At 41.8% G+C, this 19,663-nt stretch overlaps 1 protein-coding gene across 7 annotated transcripts in view; it reads left to right on the top strand.

The window, feature by feature from the left end:
- The window catches only part of LEPR (leptin receptor), a 79,735-nt gene that overhangs the window by 43,218 nt on the left and 16,854 nt on the right, over nucleotides 1-19,663 (top strand). For all 7 annotated transcript variants that reach the window (XM_040407798.1, XM_040407800.1, XM_040407802.1 and 4 more), the window contains exons 5-12: nucleotides 1,033-1,208; nucleotides 5,925-6,073; nucleotides 6,987-7,131; nucleotides 9,545-9,838; nucleotides 10,302-10,419; nucleotides 17,005-17,204; nucleotides 18,133-18,293; nucleotides 19,459-19,612. In XM_040407798.1, the coding sequence (XP_040263732.1) occupies nucleotides 1,033-1,208; nucleotides 5,925-6,073; nucleotides 6,987-7,131; nucleotides 9,545-9,838; nucleotides 10,302-10,419; nucleotides 17,005-17,204; nucleotides 18,133-18,293; nucleotides 19,459-19,612 (1,397 nt within the window). The remainder of the gene's footprint in view (nucleotides 1-1,032; nucleotides 1,209-5,924; nucleotides 6,074-6,986; nucleotides 7,132-9,544; nucleotides 9,839-10,301; nucleotides 10,420-17,004; nucleotides 17,205-18,132; nucleotides 18,294-19,458; nucleotides 19,613-19,663) is intronic.

The raw sequence follows: 19,663 nt of genomic DNA, 5'->3' as shown, positions 1-19,663 counted from the left end.
TTTCATTCTACAATGATGGACACATGCATGGACACATTTCTGCTTGCTGTCAGTGAGCGTGACCACTATAACCTACAGACACCTTATACAGTATGTGTCGCAGCTCAGCATTTGCTACTATTGTTTCCAGTCTAGACAATGCTCTACACTGGATACAATTATTTTACTAGATGCAATATTTTTTTTAACCTGCACCGATACATTGTAAGAAACGATGAGGGCAGTAGAGAGATTTGTACCACTGATGTGTTTAGCTCACCGAGGATTGTTTAGACCGGATACAATTGTAACAAACCCTCAGCTGTGTGAGAAATAGTAGGTAGCTTTCCTCATCTCCACTTCTAGCTTTGGCTCAAAAAACTGCATCAAAAACTGCCACAAAAAGCAAAACTAAAGCTGCAAGGAAATATGCAAAAGTATTCGGCAAAATACTTAGCCCTCTCTCTGTGTTATGTTGAGTGAGTGACACATTACTGCTGCAGCACTAGCAATAATCTTGCAGAACTTTAAATGCAGCTGTGGTTGTGATTGGAGTAGAAGACAAAATTCACTTATGTTTATTCCTAGAACAGCAAGGAGCACTTAGAAAACTTAGAAGCACCGCAGCCTCTTTATTCAGGGGTCCTAGATTAGCCCAAAAACTGAAAAGAAAAAAAGTTGAATTCTAAGTGCAGCCTGGGTTGAAACTGGAGTATAAAAGGGGATTCTCTAATTTCTATATTTTTCCTATTTGGAACTTATAAGATCTGTGCAGGCTCAAAATTTTAATGTTTGCGCAAATGCCTTGCAACCTGAGTGTTTACGAGAATGCAGCAGAATTTTAAATGCAGCTTTGGATGTGAATGGAGTATAAGACATAATTTATCTGTGATTTATGAGTGGCACCAGCTTTCCAGTGCTCAGCATGGAGGGGGCTCATGAAGAGGTCAATTATGTTAATGGGCCTCATATTTAAGTGCGGCCGTGATGTCTCACTAATCAAACTTTCTTGCGTTTATAGCACATTCCCAAATTTCCTTTACATTTTGGTAGGAATGACAAGGATGAAGACATAAACGAGGCTGACTGCAGATGCCACAGACATGAGCGGTGCGAGTGCCACTTCTCTCCTGCCCTATACAATGAGTCCTATATCCTGTGGATGGAAATCGTCGGCCCTGCCACATCTCTGCGCTCCCCTCCAATGCTGCTCCGAGCTGCTGCCATCAGTAAGTGACACCTCTCAATGCTATATCTGAACAGAAATGATTTAATGTACAGAATTTAAGTGTTACGTATAGAATGACAGATACATGATCCCAGAGCATATTATAGGAACCATATACACATCACTATATACATGTCACTAATGGCAGATTACCCAGAAATTCTAATTCTTTTAAAGGGAAACATTAGCTATTAATTGACTCCATCTAAGTGTATATCCCCCATTCTATCTATCTACCATATTTTGCGCCCCATAAGACGCATTTCCCCCACCCCCCCTGCGTCTTATGGGGTGAATACTAATGAGCACTTCCATTATGTAAGCGCTCATTAGTACCAGAGGACCGGGAAGCTGTGAAGGCTCTGTACTCATCGCATCCTGGTCCTCGGCTGTCGGCTGTGAAGGCTGCGCACAGCGTGACTGACAGCTGGAAGACAGAGCGCACTGGAGGAGAGGTGCGGCGGCGTCCAGGAGCAGGAGAGGTACGTGGTTTATTTATTTTATTAAACATGAGGCGCTGGGGGCAATATAAGAGGCAATGGGGGCAATTTAAGAGGCAATGGGGGCAACATGAGAGGCAATGGGGGCAATATGAGAGCCAATGGGGGCAATATGAGAGCCAATGGGGGCAATATGAGAGGCAATGGGGGCAATATGAGAGGCAATGGGGGCAATAGGAGAGCCAATGGGGGCAATAGGAGAGGCAATGGGGGCAATATGAGAGGCAATGGGGGCAATATGAGAGGCAATGGGGGCAATAGGAGAGGCAATGGGGGCAATAGGAGAGGCAATGGGGGCAATAGGAGAGGCAATGGGGCAATATGAGAGCCAATGGGGGCAATATGAGAGCCAATGGGGGCAATATGAGAGCCAATGGGGGCAATATGAGAGCCAATGGGGGCAATATGAGAGGCAATGGGGGCAATATGAGAGGCAATGGGGGCAATATGAGAGCCAATGGGGGCAATATGAGAGCCAATGGGGGCAATATGAGAGGCAATGGGGGCAATATGAGAGCCAATGGGGGCAATATGAGAGCCAATGGGGGCAATATGAGAGGCAATGGGGGCAATATGAGAGGCAATGGGGGCAATATGAGAGGCAATGGGGGCAATATGAGAGGCAATGGGGGCAATATGAGAGGCAATGGGGGCAATATGAGAGGCAATGGGGGCAATAGGAGAGGCAATGGGGCAATATGAGAGCCAATGGGGGCAATATGAGAGCCAATGGGGGCAATATGAGAGCCAATGGGGGCAATATGAGAGGCAATGGGGGCAATATGAGAGGCAATGGGGGCAATATGAGAGGCAATGGGGGCAATATGAGAGCCAATGGGGACAATATAAGAGGCAATGGGGGCAATATGAGAGGCAATGGGGGGCTACAGAGGGCTGATATGAGCAAATAGGGGCTGCTGGGGGCTGATATGAGGTCTGATTGGGGGTCATTCACATGACTTGTTGGGGTCCTATTAACATTGGGGGTCTGATTGGGGCTGTTAGCTGAGGTCTGATCTGAGGTGTAATGGAAAATATTTTTTTCTTATTGTCCTCCGTCTTATAAGGCAAAAAATACGGTGTCCATCTAATCTATCTCTCTAAGAGAGGAAAATGGCAGCACAAGATGGCTAAGCACAAATTGAAGTGCAAGCCCAATGGGACAAGACAATAACCCGGAAATGCAAAAAGGGCAGCACTCTACTGGAGAGTTCTGGCTTTTTTGCTATTTTTGTATCTATCTTAACATATCCACTATCTGTCTATACAATTACATATCTACTATCTATCTACTATCTATCTAGGAAAAAGATAAGCAGCGCACTTAGACAGGGTACCAGGTGTAATCCCTCTAGAGATCACAGGCTTTGATCCGGCAACTCAACAAATAGAAGTAAGAACCAGCAATCCAGTTAAAGTGAAAAGAGTGGACTTCTTTATTCACCCATGCTTTTGCAACGTTTCAGCTCAACAAAATGGAGCCTTTGTCAAGTTGAGCAGAAACATGGGTGAATAAAGAAGTCCACTTTTTTCACTTTAACTGGATTGCTGGTTCTTACTTCTATTTGTTGTATCCATCTATCTATGTATCTATCTCTTATGTATCTACTATCATCAATATATTTGTCTAATGTATCTACTATCTATCTTACATATCCATATCTATTTATCTACTATCTATCTATTATCTATCTTACCTATCTATCTATCTATCTAATGCATCATATATTTATCTCTTGCATATTGATCCATATATTTCCCTCTCAGGAGTCCTGTGGGTGGTCCTATTAGTGATTGACAGCTATCTCTATATGCACACTTATACTAGGATAGGACCGCCCACTGGACTTCTACAGGGATTTTATTGAAGAGAGTAACTTTTCCCACAGAACTACTTATACATCAATCTGCTCAGCTCCTCCTGCTCTTTAACCTGCTGCCAGTAGATGAGACTGAATGCACAATGTGGCCGGTTCTCTTTAAGTTCCTATTATTAATGAGAAAATATTAACTACATGGGAACACAACCTTAAGCCATACATAAATTCACACCTTTTCGCCCCCTGAGTGGTTTGGAAATTACATTCCTGGTAATTGTGTTGTTGTCTTCAATTCATGGTGTTCGCTCCTCCAGACTTTGCTATATATTATCATTAGGGATAATTGCCGGCTGTCTCTCCAGACTGTCTCACCCCTTGGAAAGACACTTCTCTGGAATCCTGATGCGCTTCATGTAATGAGTTATCGCTCGGAGGACATATTTCTTATATCTCGCCCACTGGACACAGATCAATGCCGAATTTAAAGCTCTCTTCATGTATATAGCAGAACAGGGCGGCAGCAGAGGACCCTAAAAGTCTGAACAAACTTTGCTATATTTTGGTCGAAACTGACACAATGGTATCAAAGTTCAGCAGTCTCTTTGAGTGATTCCACTGCACCAAAATAATACATAAACAACAAAACAAAATACCTTGCCCGTCTGGATGCTAACCATATAGGAGTTCACCTCACCTAGGCATTTCAATACAAACCGGGGGATCAGGCTATCCTCAGCCTGCAGGTCATGCAGCTTCCAGGAACTGACACTGAATGAGGCTTTCAACCCCGTATTTATCCCCACAGTGATGAGCCTAGCAGCTACACCTGGGTTGCCTCAGGCAAAAATACGGCATAAACCCTAAACTACATTTTGTTGAAACCACCCAGCTTTCCTGGATTCTTTTACCTCACCCATATGAGCATTCTAGGTGATTGAGGTGGATTGAGAGCTGATTCTGTCCGGATTTGAGCCCAGAAAAAATTTGCCATGTGAAGATGACTTTACAATAGCTGCAAAAGGGAATGAGATTTAATCAGATCATAGGGATTTCATGCATAGGGCGATATCTGCAGCAAATGATTCATGCAACCAGTGGCGTATCTATCACGAGGCAAACAAGGCATTTGCCTAGGGCGGCACTTGCCAATGGGGCGGCAAAATGCCTTGTTTGCCCCTGTCCCATCCGTCTTATATGTTGCCGCCGGTATACTCAGAAGATCCGATGGTATATTCTAACCCCCAGGCGTTCCCATGGTGACGGGGACGCTTGCCTGGGGGTTAGAATATACAGGGCCACGCCGCTCACAGGAGAACATTTATAAACTAATCATTAACTTTAATCATTACTCTGTCTTGACTCTTAGCTCTGGTAACAGCAGGCAGTACGGGGGGCGGCGCTCACTCACTGACGTCACGCGCCTGCGCCGCCTAGTGGGAGGAGCTGGCACGTGACGTCAGTGAGTGAGCGCCGCCCGCACTGCCTGCTGTTACCAGAGCTAAGAGTCAAGACAGAGTAAAATATCGAGTAAAGAGATCAGCAATGATTAAAGTTAATGATTAGTTTATAAATGTTATCCTGTGAGCGTTGGGGAGGGGGATCTGTGGATGGCACTGTTTAGGGGAGGGGGATCTGTGGATGGCACCGTTTAGGGGAGGGGGATCTGTGGATGGCACTGTTTAGGGGGGAGATCTGTGGATGGCACTATTTAGGGGAGGGGGATCTGTGGATGGCACTATTTAGTGGAGGGGGATCTGTGGATGGCACTGTTTAGGGGAGGGGGATCTGTGGATGGCACTGTTTAGGGGAGGGGGATCTGTGGATGGCACTGTTTAGGGGAGGGGGATCTGTGGATGGCACTGTTTAGGGGAGGGGGATCTGTGGATGGCACATAGGAAGGGGTGGGGTTTAGAGAGAAAGGGGTGTGGCCTTGACAGGAAGGGGTGGGGTTTAGAGAGAAAGGGGGTTTGGCCTTGACAGGAAGGGGTGGGCCAAATGTATATTAGGGGGGTGCCCGAGTTTAGTCTCGCCTAGGGCAGCACAAAACCAAGATACACCACTGCATGCAACTCAGTGGATTTTGTGCGTCAACATGTGTTACCATCAGTCTTGGGAGACCTAACGACTATTGCAAAAAGTCCTACCTGGTCGGATTTGCATCCAGTTTTCAGAGGTTGTCCACTACTCTGCTTATTATAGGAACATATGTGGTCTCATCATAGTGCAATGAATTTACCACTACTTGAGGGTGTCCAAACATCATCATGTACTCCTTGTCCTAGCCTAAGACCTTAAAACTGGGGCGAGCATTGATGGGATGGGAGTCTTATATATCATAATCACAACTTTCCTATCTGTATTGCAGCAAGTCATTGATGATATTCTTATTGTCCACAGTACAGCCGGTCCCCCCGAGTGACTTGCGAGCAGAGATAACCAGTGATGGAAAGTTGAAGGTTCTATGGTCCAGCGCTGCATCCACACCCCGCAGGCTTCAGTGTCAAGTGAAACATTATCTCAGCACAACAGAGAAAACCTCACCTCCGGTAAAAAAAACAACAACTGCATTTCACGCTTCAGCGAGGCTCCGGTATTATGTTATTGCAGAACTTAATTGAGTGACTGTGCTCGATGGGCAATCAGTAGCCTCAGTGTTATGAGCTGGAGGACGTGAAAAGGCGACTTGTGAGGTTTATAATGTGGTAACGTAAATTATATGCCTACTTCATACTATACAATGTAGGAGGAAGCTCCCAGGTCCCAACCGCATAGTTGTCACTGAGCACCTATAGTACTGCTGTTCTGTTATGTGGCTGAGGGGTCTTTAGGCAAGTTTTAGACCCCAGGGTGGTGTAAAATTTTACCATTGCCTAGTGGTTGCAGCAGATAGTTTTTTCAGTAATTATATTAGTTACATAGCAAAATGGTAAAATTCAGACTAGTAGAAAAGAAGGAGAACCCGCGCTGACTAGATTCCTCCCTGTAAGTTTGTTGATAGTGTCACCCTAATTGTAGCATGTGGCACCATATAGTTATTGTATGCTGTTGGTGGTTTAACTTATTTCTATCAAGGGTACATACGGTACATGTGGCAACAAAGTGTGAAACTGTTGCGGTGTATTGCGGTGGTACTGTGCACTTACTGCACTAAAATTCAGACTACTTGCTACCGCCACTTGGGGGAGCTCTCTATAAATGGATTCTTAAATCAATGTTAGCTGTAGAAATCTGGATGCAGTGAGCTCCCCCTGGTGTTTATTGCAAGCAGCCAGAATTATATCATTTAGCTATAAAGCTGGGGATTTGATGCACTATGTAAGAAAAAACACAGAATTCTAAATTTGAGCTCTAACTTCTGATTTACTATAATGAGGCCATTTTACAATGTTCATCAGCAGATCAAGGAGGCTCTCTAAATCTCTTGACATTATCAGAAACTAACTCTCCGTCTCCCTGCAGACTTATATCATTGTGACGGAGACCTATGTCATCCTTGATGTCCCAGAATCCTGCTCACCACTGGTATTTCAAGTGCGATGCAGAAGATTCCCTGCACTTGGTGTTTGGAGTACCTGGAGTCCTCCCATGGTCCTTAAGTCCCAAGGTAGCTATGTATATAAAATCAACAGAAGGAAATGGCTGTAAGGAATCTAACTTGCCTTCTACAACAGCAAAACAGTGATCTCCTTTAATACTTTTGTGCTACTGGTGGAGTTGCCAAGAGGAGAAGAAGAAGGGGCATGGCAATTTTGCGGCTCCGAACAGTGGTTGTTATTCTGAGACTAAAATCTGGATATTTTTAGCAAACACTAAGGTGGATCCGTGCCCTCCAAATTCAAGCATATATATGTAAATGCTATACTACTATAACTAATATAACTAATATATGACCTCCTATGTACAAGAATATAACTACTATAATACTGCTCCTATGTACAAGAATATAAATACAATAATACTGCCTCCTATGTACAAGAATATAACTACTATAATACTGTCTCCTATGTACAAGAATATAACTACTATAATACTGCTCCTATGTACAAGAATATTACTACTATAATACTGCCTCCTATGTACAAGAATATAACTACTATAATACTGCTCCTATGTACAAGAATATAACTACTATAATACTGCCGACTATGTACAAGAATATAACTACTATAATACTGCTCCTATCTACAAGAATATAACTACTATAATACTGCTCCTATATACAAGAATAGAACTACTATAATACTGCTCCTATGTACAAGAATATAACTACTATAATACTGCTCCTATCTACAAGAATATAACTACTATAATACTGCTCCTATGTACAAGAATATAACTACTATAATACTGCCTCCTATGTACAAGAATATAACTACTATAATACTGCTCCTATGTACAAGATTATTACTACTATAATACTGCCTCCTATGTACAAAAATATAACTACTATAATACTGCCTCCTATGTACATGAATATAACTACTATAATACTGCTCCTATGTACAAGAATATTACTACTATAATACTGCCTCCTATGTACAAAAATATAACTACTATAATACTGCTCCTATGTACAAGTATATAACTGCTATGATACTGCTCCTATGTACAATAATATAACTACTATAATACTGCCTCCTATGTACAAGAATATACCTACTATAATACTGCTCCTATCTACAATAATATAACTACTATAATACTGCTCCTATGCACAAGAATATAACTACTATAATACTGCTCTTATGTACAATAATATAGCTCCTATGTACAAGATTATTACTACTATAATACTGCCTCCTATGTACAAGAAGATAACTACTATAATACTGCCTCCTATGTACAAAAATATAACTACTATAATACTGCTCCTATGTACAAGTATATAAGTACTATAATACTGCTCCTATGTACAATAATATAACTACTATAATACTGCCTCCTATGTACAAGAATATACCTACTATAATACTGCTCCTATGTACAATAATATAACTACTATAATACTGCCTCCTATGTACAAGAATATAACTACTATAATACTGCTCCTATGTACAAGAATATAACTACTATAATACTGCTCTTATGTACAATAATATAGCTCCTATGTACAAGAATATTACTACTATAATACTGCCTCCTATGTACAAAAATATAACTACTATAATACTGCTCCTATGTACAAGTATATAACTGCTATAATACTGCTCCTATGTACAATAATATAACTACTATAATACTGCCTCCTATGTACAAGAATATACCTACTATAATACTGCTCCTATGTACAATAATAAAACTACTATAATACTGCCTCCTATGTACAAGAATATAACTACTATAATACTGCTCCTATGTACAAGAATATAACTACTATAATTCTGCTCCTATGTACAAGATTATTACTACTATAATACTGCTCCTATGTACAAGAATATATCTACTATAATACTGCTCCTATGTACAGGAATATAACTACTATAATACTGCTCCTATGTACAAGAATATAACTACTATAATACTGCTCCTATGTACAAGAATATAACTACTATAATACTGCTCTTATGTACAAGAATATAACTACTATAATACTGCTCCTATGTACAAGAATATAACTACTATAATACTGCTCCTATGTACAAGAATATAACTACTATAATACTGCTCCTATGTACAAGAATATAACTACTATAATACTGCTCCTATGTACAAGAATATAACTACTATAATACTGCCTCCTATGTACAAGAATATAACTACTATAATACTGCTCCTATGTACAAGAATATAACTACTATAATACTGCCTCCTATGTACAAGAATACAACTACTATAATACTGCTTCTATATACAAGAATATAACTACTATAATACTGCTCCTATGTACAAGAATATAACTACTATAATACTGCTCCTATGTACAAGAATATAACTACTATAATACTGCTCCTATTTACAAGAATATAACTACTATAATACTGCTCCTATGTACAATATTACTATTTGCCTCTCTACAGATGGTTATTATTTCCCCCAGAGAGTTGTGGTCAGTACTGGATCCAGCGCTTCGGTCTTTTGCACATTTTGTTACAAAAACAAGAAAATACCATCCAAGGCCATAACCTGGGGTCTGGACCTGGCCAAGCAGATCCCCTCCCAGCACTATACAGCAGTGAGCGATTACGTAGGAAAAGTCACGATCGACAATATGAATACGACAACACCGAAGGGAAAGTTCCAGTTTGACGCTTTGTACTGCTGCATCCATGGCATTGAGTGCCAGCCCCGATATGCAGAAATCTATGTCATAGGTAAGAATATTGTTTGCCGTTTTTGAGTACTCCATGAGCAGGGGTATAGTCATAGGGGGGAGCAGAGGTAGGAGCCTAGTGTCAAAGTGGACCCTTCTGTATTATAAATGGCACATGACGGTGGGGTAGAAAAGGCGCCCTGTGAAATTGGTCATCGGAGCCAGAAACTGTGAGCCACCTACCTCTCGAAAACCAGCCCTTATGGATTCCTAGGTAAATAATCGGGGCTCCAGGAAGGTTTGTCATGGGACCTTTCCCAGTCTTGCAAATGTGACAAACTATATGCCAGTTCGGTTGGACCGACCATTTGAGCATCTGGGCACTGCTCAAGGGTCCATGGCCAAAAGGCACCCACCGTCCCACAGTTAGATTGAGCACCTGGATGCAGCTGTTACCCCTGCAACCCCCTATTGCTGCACCTCCATTAATGTAATTTTATTTATTTTACTTGTCTTCATTTCAGACACTAATATCAACATTTGCTGTGAAACCAACGGCGATTTGACGGTTATGACCTGCAGATGGACCCCTAAACAAATCCCTCCCCTTAAAGACATCTCCCTAACCTTCCGATATTATGAGTGAGTACAAGCAGTTAGTCTATGGGTACACGAAGCGGGCACTAAATCAATCCGCAAGAGGAGAAATCAGAAAGAACTATTTTAGAGGGGTTTTCCAGGGGGATACAGTTTTTCCAGAAAGGGTTAAAAATAAAAATAAATAAGCGTTACTCACCTCACCGATTTTTTGCTAGTGACACTCTGAATATGCTCCGGTCTCCTCTACTCTCAGGCAATCGCTGACTCGGGGGGTCACTGCTGTCACTAGTGAGTCAGTAGACACTAGACATACACATAATAATGTACTAGACAGCAGGGATACAAGCATTACACCATTAGACACCATGGAAACAAGTATTAAACCTCTAGACACCAGGGACACAAGTATTAAACAACCAGATATCAGGGATACAAGTATCAAACCACCAGACACCAGGGATACAAGTATTAAACGACCAGACACCAGGGATACAAGTATTAAACGACCAGATATCAGGGATACAAGTATTAAACCACCAGACACCAGGGATACAAGTATTAAACCACAAGACACCAGGGATACAAGTATTAAACGACCAGATATCAGGGATACAAGTATCAAACCACCAGACACCAGGGATACAAGTATCAAACCACCAGACACCAGGGATACAAGTATTAAACAACCAGATATCGGGGATACAAGTATCAAACCACCAGACACCAGGGATACAAGTATTAAACGACCAGACACCAGGGATACAAGTATTAAACAACCAGATATCAGGGATACAAGTATTAAACGACCAGACACCAGGGATACAAGTATTAAACCACAAGACACCAGGGATACAAGTATTAAACGACCAGATATCAGGGATACAAGTATCAAACCACCAGACACCAGGGATACAAGTATCAAACCAGCAGACACCAGGGATACAAGTATTAAACAACCAGATATCGGGGATACAAGTATCAAACCACCAGACACCAGGGATACAAGTATTAAACGACCAGATATCAGGGATACAAGCATTAAACCGCTAGACACCAGGGATACAAGTATCAAACCATTGGACACCAGGGATACCAGCAGTAAGTCAATAGACACCAGGGATACAAGTCTGTAGACAGTAGGATACAAGCATTAAACCGCCAGGTACCAGGGATACAATTAATAAACTGCTAGACATCATAACTGTTCATGTTTCAGATATGCCCTCCCGTTTTAGCAAACATCAACCCAATAATAGAACTACTGATGTCACTAAGGATGGGTTCACATCACGTTTTTGCCATTCGTTTAATGTATACAAAAAAGGTATACATAATGGATGCTTCAGACTGATGCCGTACAGGGGCATCCGTCCACCATAGAGTTCCATTGTTAAAAAAAAAAAAAAGTATACGCTAACGTATGCGTTTTTAGTTTTTTTCCAGACTCTGCAGGATGGAAAAGCGTGGTGTGTTACGCTTTGTATCCCATTTTTTTTTTTACAACATATACGTCAAATGGATGGCAAAAACGTGATGTGAACCCACCCTAATACTACTACTAACAATGGTAATACAGCTACCACAGCTACTATTATTTATTACCATGACCACTACTACTGCCACAGCTACTACTACTTATAATACTAACGCCACAGCTACTATTATTACCACTACTACTGCCACAGCTACTACTACTTATAATACTAATGCCACAGCTACTATTATTACCACTACTACTACCACAGCTACTATTATTACCACTACTACTACCACAGCTACTATTATTACCACTACTACTGCCACAGCTACTACTACTTATAATACTAACGCCACAGCTACTATTATTACCACTACTACTACCACAGCTACTATTATTACCACTACTACTACCACAGCTACTATTATTATCACTACTACTACCACAGCTACTATTATTACCACTACTACTGCCACAGCTACTACTACTTATAATACTAACGCCACAGCTACTATTATTACCACAGCTACTACTACTTATAATACTAACACCACAGCTACTATTATTACCACTACTACTACCACAGCTACTATTATTACCACTACTACTACCACAGCTACTACTTACTGTTTTATACTGTTCTAATTCTTCCACTACTACTACTAATACCACTACTGCTACCACAACTACTACTACTACTATTTTTGCTATTACTACCACAGCTAATAAGCCTCATTCACACGTCAGTGTTCCACATACGTGTGCTGTACATGTTCTCCACGGACAATGCACGTTTCCATTCATTTTAATGTGTGTATTCACACATCCGTTTTTTTACCACGGTCCGTGGCTTTAGCACAGATGCACGCTCTTTTTTGTCCTTGTTCACTGATCCAGCACGCCCATTATAGTCTCTGGGTCCATGAAAACCACAGATGCCATCCGTATTTCATCTGTTCTTCACGGATCATTAGGAAGAGATTAGTATTGAGCGAAGCGAGCTTCGGATGCTTTACTTTAAAACTTGAAACCAAACTCGGCTTCGGTTCCGAGGTATTAGGCTGGGTTCACACTTGAGCGTTTTACAGCGCGTTCAAACGCGCTGTAAAACGCTCAACACATGAAAACCAATGCCTCCCTATGGCCCTGGTTCTCACTTGAGCGTTTTACAGCGCTGAAAAATGCGCTGTAAAACGCCCTACGCTCAAACAAGTACTTGAGCTTCTTTGGGGCGTTTTGACGCGCGTTTGTGGCCATAGGACATTGCAGTCAATCACACAAACGCGCGTCAAACGCGCGTTTACTATTGCAAAAAACGCTCGTCAAAAACGCGCGTCAAAAACGCACGTTAAACGCGCATATCAAAGACGCTCAGGTCTGAAACCAGCCTTAGTCGCAACCGAAGCCGCGTTCAGTTTCAAGTTTTAAAGTGTTTTTCCACTTTAAAAATCAACTACCGAAGTTATTCAACAAAGTCACGCGCGACTTTGTGAATAACTAAGGCCCCTTTCACACGAGCGTGACGGATTAGGTCCAGATGCGCTCAGGGTGCGTTCAGTGAAACTCGCACTATTTTGCAAGCAAGTTCAGTCAGTTTTGTCTGCGATTGCGTTCAGTTGTTCAGTTTTTTCTGCGCGGGTGCAATGCGTTTTGATGCGTTTTTCACGCGCGTGATAAAAAACTGAAGGTTTACAAACAACATCTCTTAGCAACCATCAGTAAAAAACGCATCGCACCCGCACTTGCTTGCGGATGCAATGCGTTTTTCACGCAGCCCCATTCTCTTCTATGGAGCCAGGGCTGCGTGAAAAACGCAGAATATAGAACATGCTGCGATTTTCACGCAATGCAGAACTGATGCGTGAAAAACAACGCTCATGTACACAGACCCTTTGAAATGAAGGGGTCAGGATTCAGTGCGGGTGCTATGCGTTCACGTCACGCATTGCACCCGCGCGGAAAACTCGCTCGTGTGAAAGGGGCCTAACTTTATCTCATGGGAGCCCATACATTCTAATACTGTACGGAGACGAATCTCCGTACAGTATTATTCCGAAGTTTTGAACGAATCGACTTTGGATGAAGCATCTGAAGCTCACTTCGCTCAACACTAGAAGAGATGCTTTGAAAATTATTTTTCAGCTGCATAATGTCAAATAGATGAGACACGGACAGCAAAACCCAGACACGTGGACCCAACACGGATCCTTCATGGGCATCTTCACAGAGGCATCACTGACACGGATGTGTGAATGAGGCGTTACTGTTCAAGTTCTTCCACTGCTACTGCTCATACCAATAATACCACTATTACTGCCACAGCTACTACTACCACTGCTACTGCTCATACCAATAATACCACTACTACTACTACTGCTCATACCACTACCACAGCTACTACTACCACAGCTACTACTACCACTACTACTGCTCCTACCAATAATACCACTACTACTACTACTGCTCATACCACTACCACAGCTACTACTACCACAGCTACTACTACCACTACTACTACCACTACTACTGCTCATACCAATAATACCACTACTACTACCACAGCTACTACTACCACTACTACTGCTCCTACCAATAATACCACTACTACTACTACTGCTCATACCACTACCACAGCTACTACTACCACTACTACTGCTCATACCAATAATACCACTACTACCACAGCTACTACTACCACTACTACTGCTCATACCAATAATACCACTACTACTGCCACAGCTACTACTACCACTACTACTGCTCATACCAATAATACCACTACTACTGCCACAGCTACTACTACCACTACTACTGCTCATACCAATAATACCACTACTACTACCACAGCTACTACTACCACTACTACTGCTCATACCAATAATACCACTACTACTGCCACAGCTACTACTACCACTACTACTGCTCATACCACTACCAGAGCTACTACTACCACTACTACTGCTCATACCACTAATACCACTACTACTACCACAGCTACTACTACTACTGCTCATACCACTAATACCACTACTACTACCACAGCTGCTGCTACTACTACTACTACCACCACTACTACTGCTCATACCACTAATACCACTACTACTACCACAGCTACTACTACCACTACTACTGCTCATACCACTAATACCACTACTACTGCTCATACAACTAATATCACTACTACTACTACTAATACCACCACTACTACTGCTCATACCACTAATACCACTACTACTACCACTACTACTACCACTGCTCATACCACTAATACCACTACTACTACTACTACCACAGCTACTACTACTACCACCACTACTACTACTGCTCATACCACTAATACCACTACTACTACCACCACAGCTACTACTACCACTATTACTGCTCATACAACTAATACCACTACTACTACTAATACCACTACTACTACCACAGCTACTACTACCACTACTACTCATTGCACTAATACCACTACTACTGCTACTAATATAACTACTACTACCACAGCTACTACTACTACTACTACTACTGTTCATACCACTAATACCACTACTACTGCCACAGCTACTACTACCACTACTACTGCTCATACCAATAATACCACTACTACTACCACAGCTACTACTACCACTACTACTGCTCATACCAATAATACCACTACTACTACCACAGCTACTACTACTACTACCACTACCACAGCTACTACTACTGCTCATACCACAAATACTACCACAGCTACTACTACCACTACTACTGCTCATACCACTACCACAGCTACTACTACCACTACTACTGCTCATACCACTAATACTACCACAGCTACTACTACTACTACTGCTCATACCACTAATACCACTACTACTACCACAGCTGCTACTACTACTACCACCACTGCACATACCACTAATACCACTACTACCACAGCTACTACTACCACTACTACTGCTCATACCACTAATACCACCACTACTACTGCTCATACAACTAATATCACTACTACTAATACCACTACTACTACCACCACAGCTACTACTACCACTACTACTGCTCATACCACTACTACTACTACCACTGCTCATACCACTAATACCACTACTACTACTACTACCACAGCTACTACTACCACCACTACTACTACTGCTCATACCATACTACTACCACAGCTACTACTACCACTACTACTGCTCATACCACTAATACTACTAATACCACTACTACTACTGCTCATACCACTAATACTACCACAGCTACTACTACCACTATTACTGCTCATACAACTAATACCACTACTACTACTACTACTAATACCACTACTACTACCACAGCTACTACTACCACTACTACTCATACCACTAATACCACTACTACTACTACTACTAATACAACTACTACTACCACAGCTACTACTACTACTACCATTACTACTGCTCATACCACTAATACCACTACTACTACCACAGCTACTACTACCCATACCACTAATACCACTACTACTACTACTAATACCACTACTACTACCACCACAGCTACTACTACTACCACAGCTACTACTACCACAGCTGCTACTACTACTAATACCACTACTAACACTACTACTACCACAGCTTCTACTACTAGTACCACTACTACTACCACAGATACTACTACTACTACTACTACTACCACAGCTACTACTACTAATACCACTACTAACACTACAGCTACTACTAATACCACTACTACTACCATAGCTACTACTAAAAATACCACTATTACTATCACAGCTGCTACTACTACTACTACTAATAATAATAATAATAATACCACTACTAGTACTATAGTTTATACTTTCTGCACTAATACTTAGACCACTACTTCTAGTATCACTGACACTACTGCTACCGGGGACACGAACACCACGGAGGAGCCCGGGGTCCCGAGGAGGCTGATGCCCCCCGCATCCCATTGGTCTGGATACTCCAGGGGCGAACTGTGCAATTTCAGACACCTTTTTTTCCTATCTGGAAAACACCTCTGTATCACAGTTCTGAATGGGTGTAATAAGCTTGTGTACAGGAGGTCTAACCCGGATACTACTACTCCTCCTAACATCTGTGCTGCAGCTGATACTACTACTTCCCTGACTCTAAATTGCATTATGTTATTTCTTCAAGGGAGATAAACTATTCATTTGAAACCAATATAAAATACGACGCTGCTACAGAGAAGAAATGTGAGCTCCAGCCGGGCGGCTCCTATCAATGCATTTTCAATCAGCTGAAGACCATGTCCAGTTACTACATGTGGGTAGAAATACAACACCCATCCGGCACGCTGCGATCTCCGCCAGTGTCTCTGAGGCCCAGGGACGTTGGTAAGAAGCATGCTCAATCACATAGTCACCTTCACCTGTATAATGCAGAGACCCTCAGATTATATTATGTTTCAAAGCGCCCTGAACAATAGATGGGTATTTCAGTATTGTGGGTTTAGGCCATGAATCCAAAGTCATATACCTGGTCTCTGTACCTACATAGGTGATGTGGAAGTGTAGCTTATTTCCTACACATAGGACATCGTTCAGACGAACAGGACGACTTATTGCTCTTCATGTTCTCTATAGCGAACTTTAATAATGCTCTGTGCACCTGAACCATAAGAACCACGTATTCATGACCATTTGTCGCCACCTGCAGGTAGAGGGCAGAATTTCACCCAATGAGGTTTTGGTCAGTCTAGATCAAAGGAATGTATTGTGTAATAATGGTGGAAGAGTGCTGCCAAAGAGATGTTCCATAATCTGCTGCAGAAACTCATAACACCTCAGCTGCTGCATAACGCCCTTATACACACCTCAGCTGCTGCAGAACCTCATAATACATGCCTCAGCTGCTGCAGAACCTCATAATACATGCATCAGCTGCTGCAGAACCTCATAATACATGCATCAGCTGCTGCAGAACCTCATAATACACACCTCAGCTGCTGCAGAACCTCATAATACAATCCTCAACTGCTGCTGAACCTCATAATACACACATCAGCTGCTGCAGAACCTCATAATACACACCTCAGCTGCTGCAGAACCTCACAATACACACCTCAGCTGCTGCAGAACGTCATAATACACACCTCAGCTTTGCAGAGTTTTGGTAGTTGGTGCTTATCTTATAAGGGTTGTTTCCCATCTTCTGGATCAACACTGTAGGATTATTGACTTTTCTCCACCATATTACTTTTCTCTAAATGTTCCATTACAGAACATAGCCCTGTATAGCTTGTCTCATCTCTCCTGTGTACAGTGAAGCCCTTTGCTCCAGGGATGGTACAGGCTGAGATGACGGTGGACAGTAAAAAGGACATGCAATATTTAAACGTGACCTGGAACCGGCCAAGATTTGTTGTGGAAGACGTCTTTTACCAGCTCCGCTATCGGGTACAAGGACAGGAGGTGGAATGGCAGGTACTCAGTCCATGAAAAAGAAGCAGCTCTTGTACCTTCATGATAGACATGCTCTTATGAAAAGTACAGGACTGGAGTCAGAAATCAGCTAAAAGCAGAAATATTAACATCTGTGAAAATTATTTTAATTCAGAATTTATTAACCCAGCAATTACAGTAGACTGGCCTTTTAATCTGATACCATCCTGTGTAAATAATTCAATTTAACTAGATAATGATTTTGTATTTATATCATATATGTTTATTTATGTAACATCTAATATTGCCTGAATATTCTTGAGTACTCTATGGATATAATAACTTATATTTACATGTTGTGGAGCTCCAATCCCTGTGTAAATGATATAAAGTCTGCCTGACTGCAGTCACCACTAGGGGGAGCTCCCAGCATACAAATTTATTATTGAGTTCAATGGGTGCTCTGTATATGCAGTAAGTTCCTAAGGTTCTGCTCAAATTGAATCTAACCCTTCCATTGTAGGTGTATGGAAGGATTTCGCAACTTATGCCGTCAACAGAAGGCTCTGACATATGCCACTGTATAGGCATACAGTAGTATATGTGGCCTTGCTTTATCCACTGCAAACAGCTGACCTGGAGGATATCAATATCTAAAAGATGGACAACCCCTTTAAGGTCATAAATTTAGCCCTTAAAGGGGGTAATCCCATGATTACATAATCTTGTTATGTAAAAAATGAAAATCATACATAATATAGTACATGACAACCCTAGAACCAGTCCTGTACTGCGCATGGATCCAGAGATCTCCACATTCATTGCTCCAATTATTCTGCATGATTTATTTCAAGCTGGCAGCTCGGGGGGCGTATCCTTTCTTAGAGGGCGTTCCCTGTCTGCTGCAGCTAGCGGCAGTTGAAGGATGGAGATGAGCTTGTGCTTCCATCTCAGTGAGCAGGACAGAGAAATTAGTAAAAGAGCAAACAGCAGGTGGCGCTATACAGATAATTACATGCAGTTACAAAGGTATTCCAATTCAGGTGCTGGTTTGCAAACTGTAGAATATTATTCATAGGACACATCCTTTAAGGGGTTAAGGTTCTTGTTATAACTGACAATTTATACATATTTATATGTATTGAATAATATTTTAGGAGCGGTGTATAATAACCAGTCTTGTCTCTAACCCTTGCACCCCTCTCAGGTTGTAGACCTTTACAAGAATAAGTCAGCAAAATTCTTCAATGTGGACGTCTGTCAAGTTTATACCATCCAAGTCCGATGCCAACTGGTGAACTTTTCAGACATCTGGAGTGACTGGACCAATGCCATTCACACTGTCCTCAAAGACGTCAAAGGTTGGAATATTTCCTTGATATTTCCTTGATGACAGCCAAATGCCCGGGGAA

This window comes from Bufo bufo, chromosome 9 (genome assembly GCF_905171765.1).
Source record: "Bufo bufo chromosome 9, aBufBuf1.1, whole genome shotgun sequence".
NCBI classification, from domain to species: Eukaryota; Metazoa; Chordata; class Amphibia; order Anura; family Bufonidae; genus Bufo; species Bufo bufo.
The sequence above is the reverse complement of the archived record's forward strand: the minus strand, read 5'-3'. Positions and strand labels throughout refer to the sequence as shown.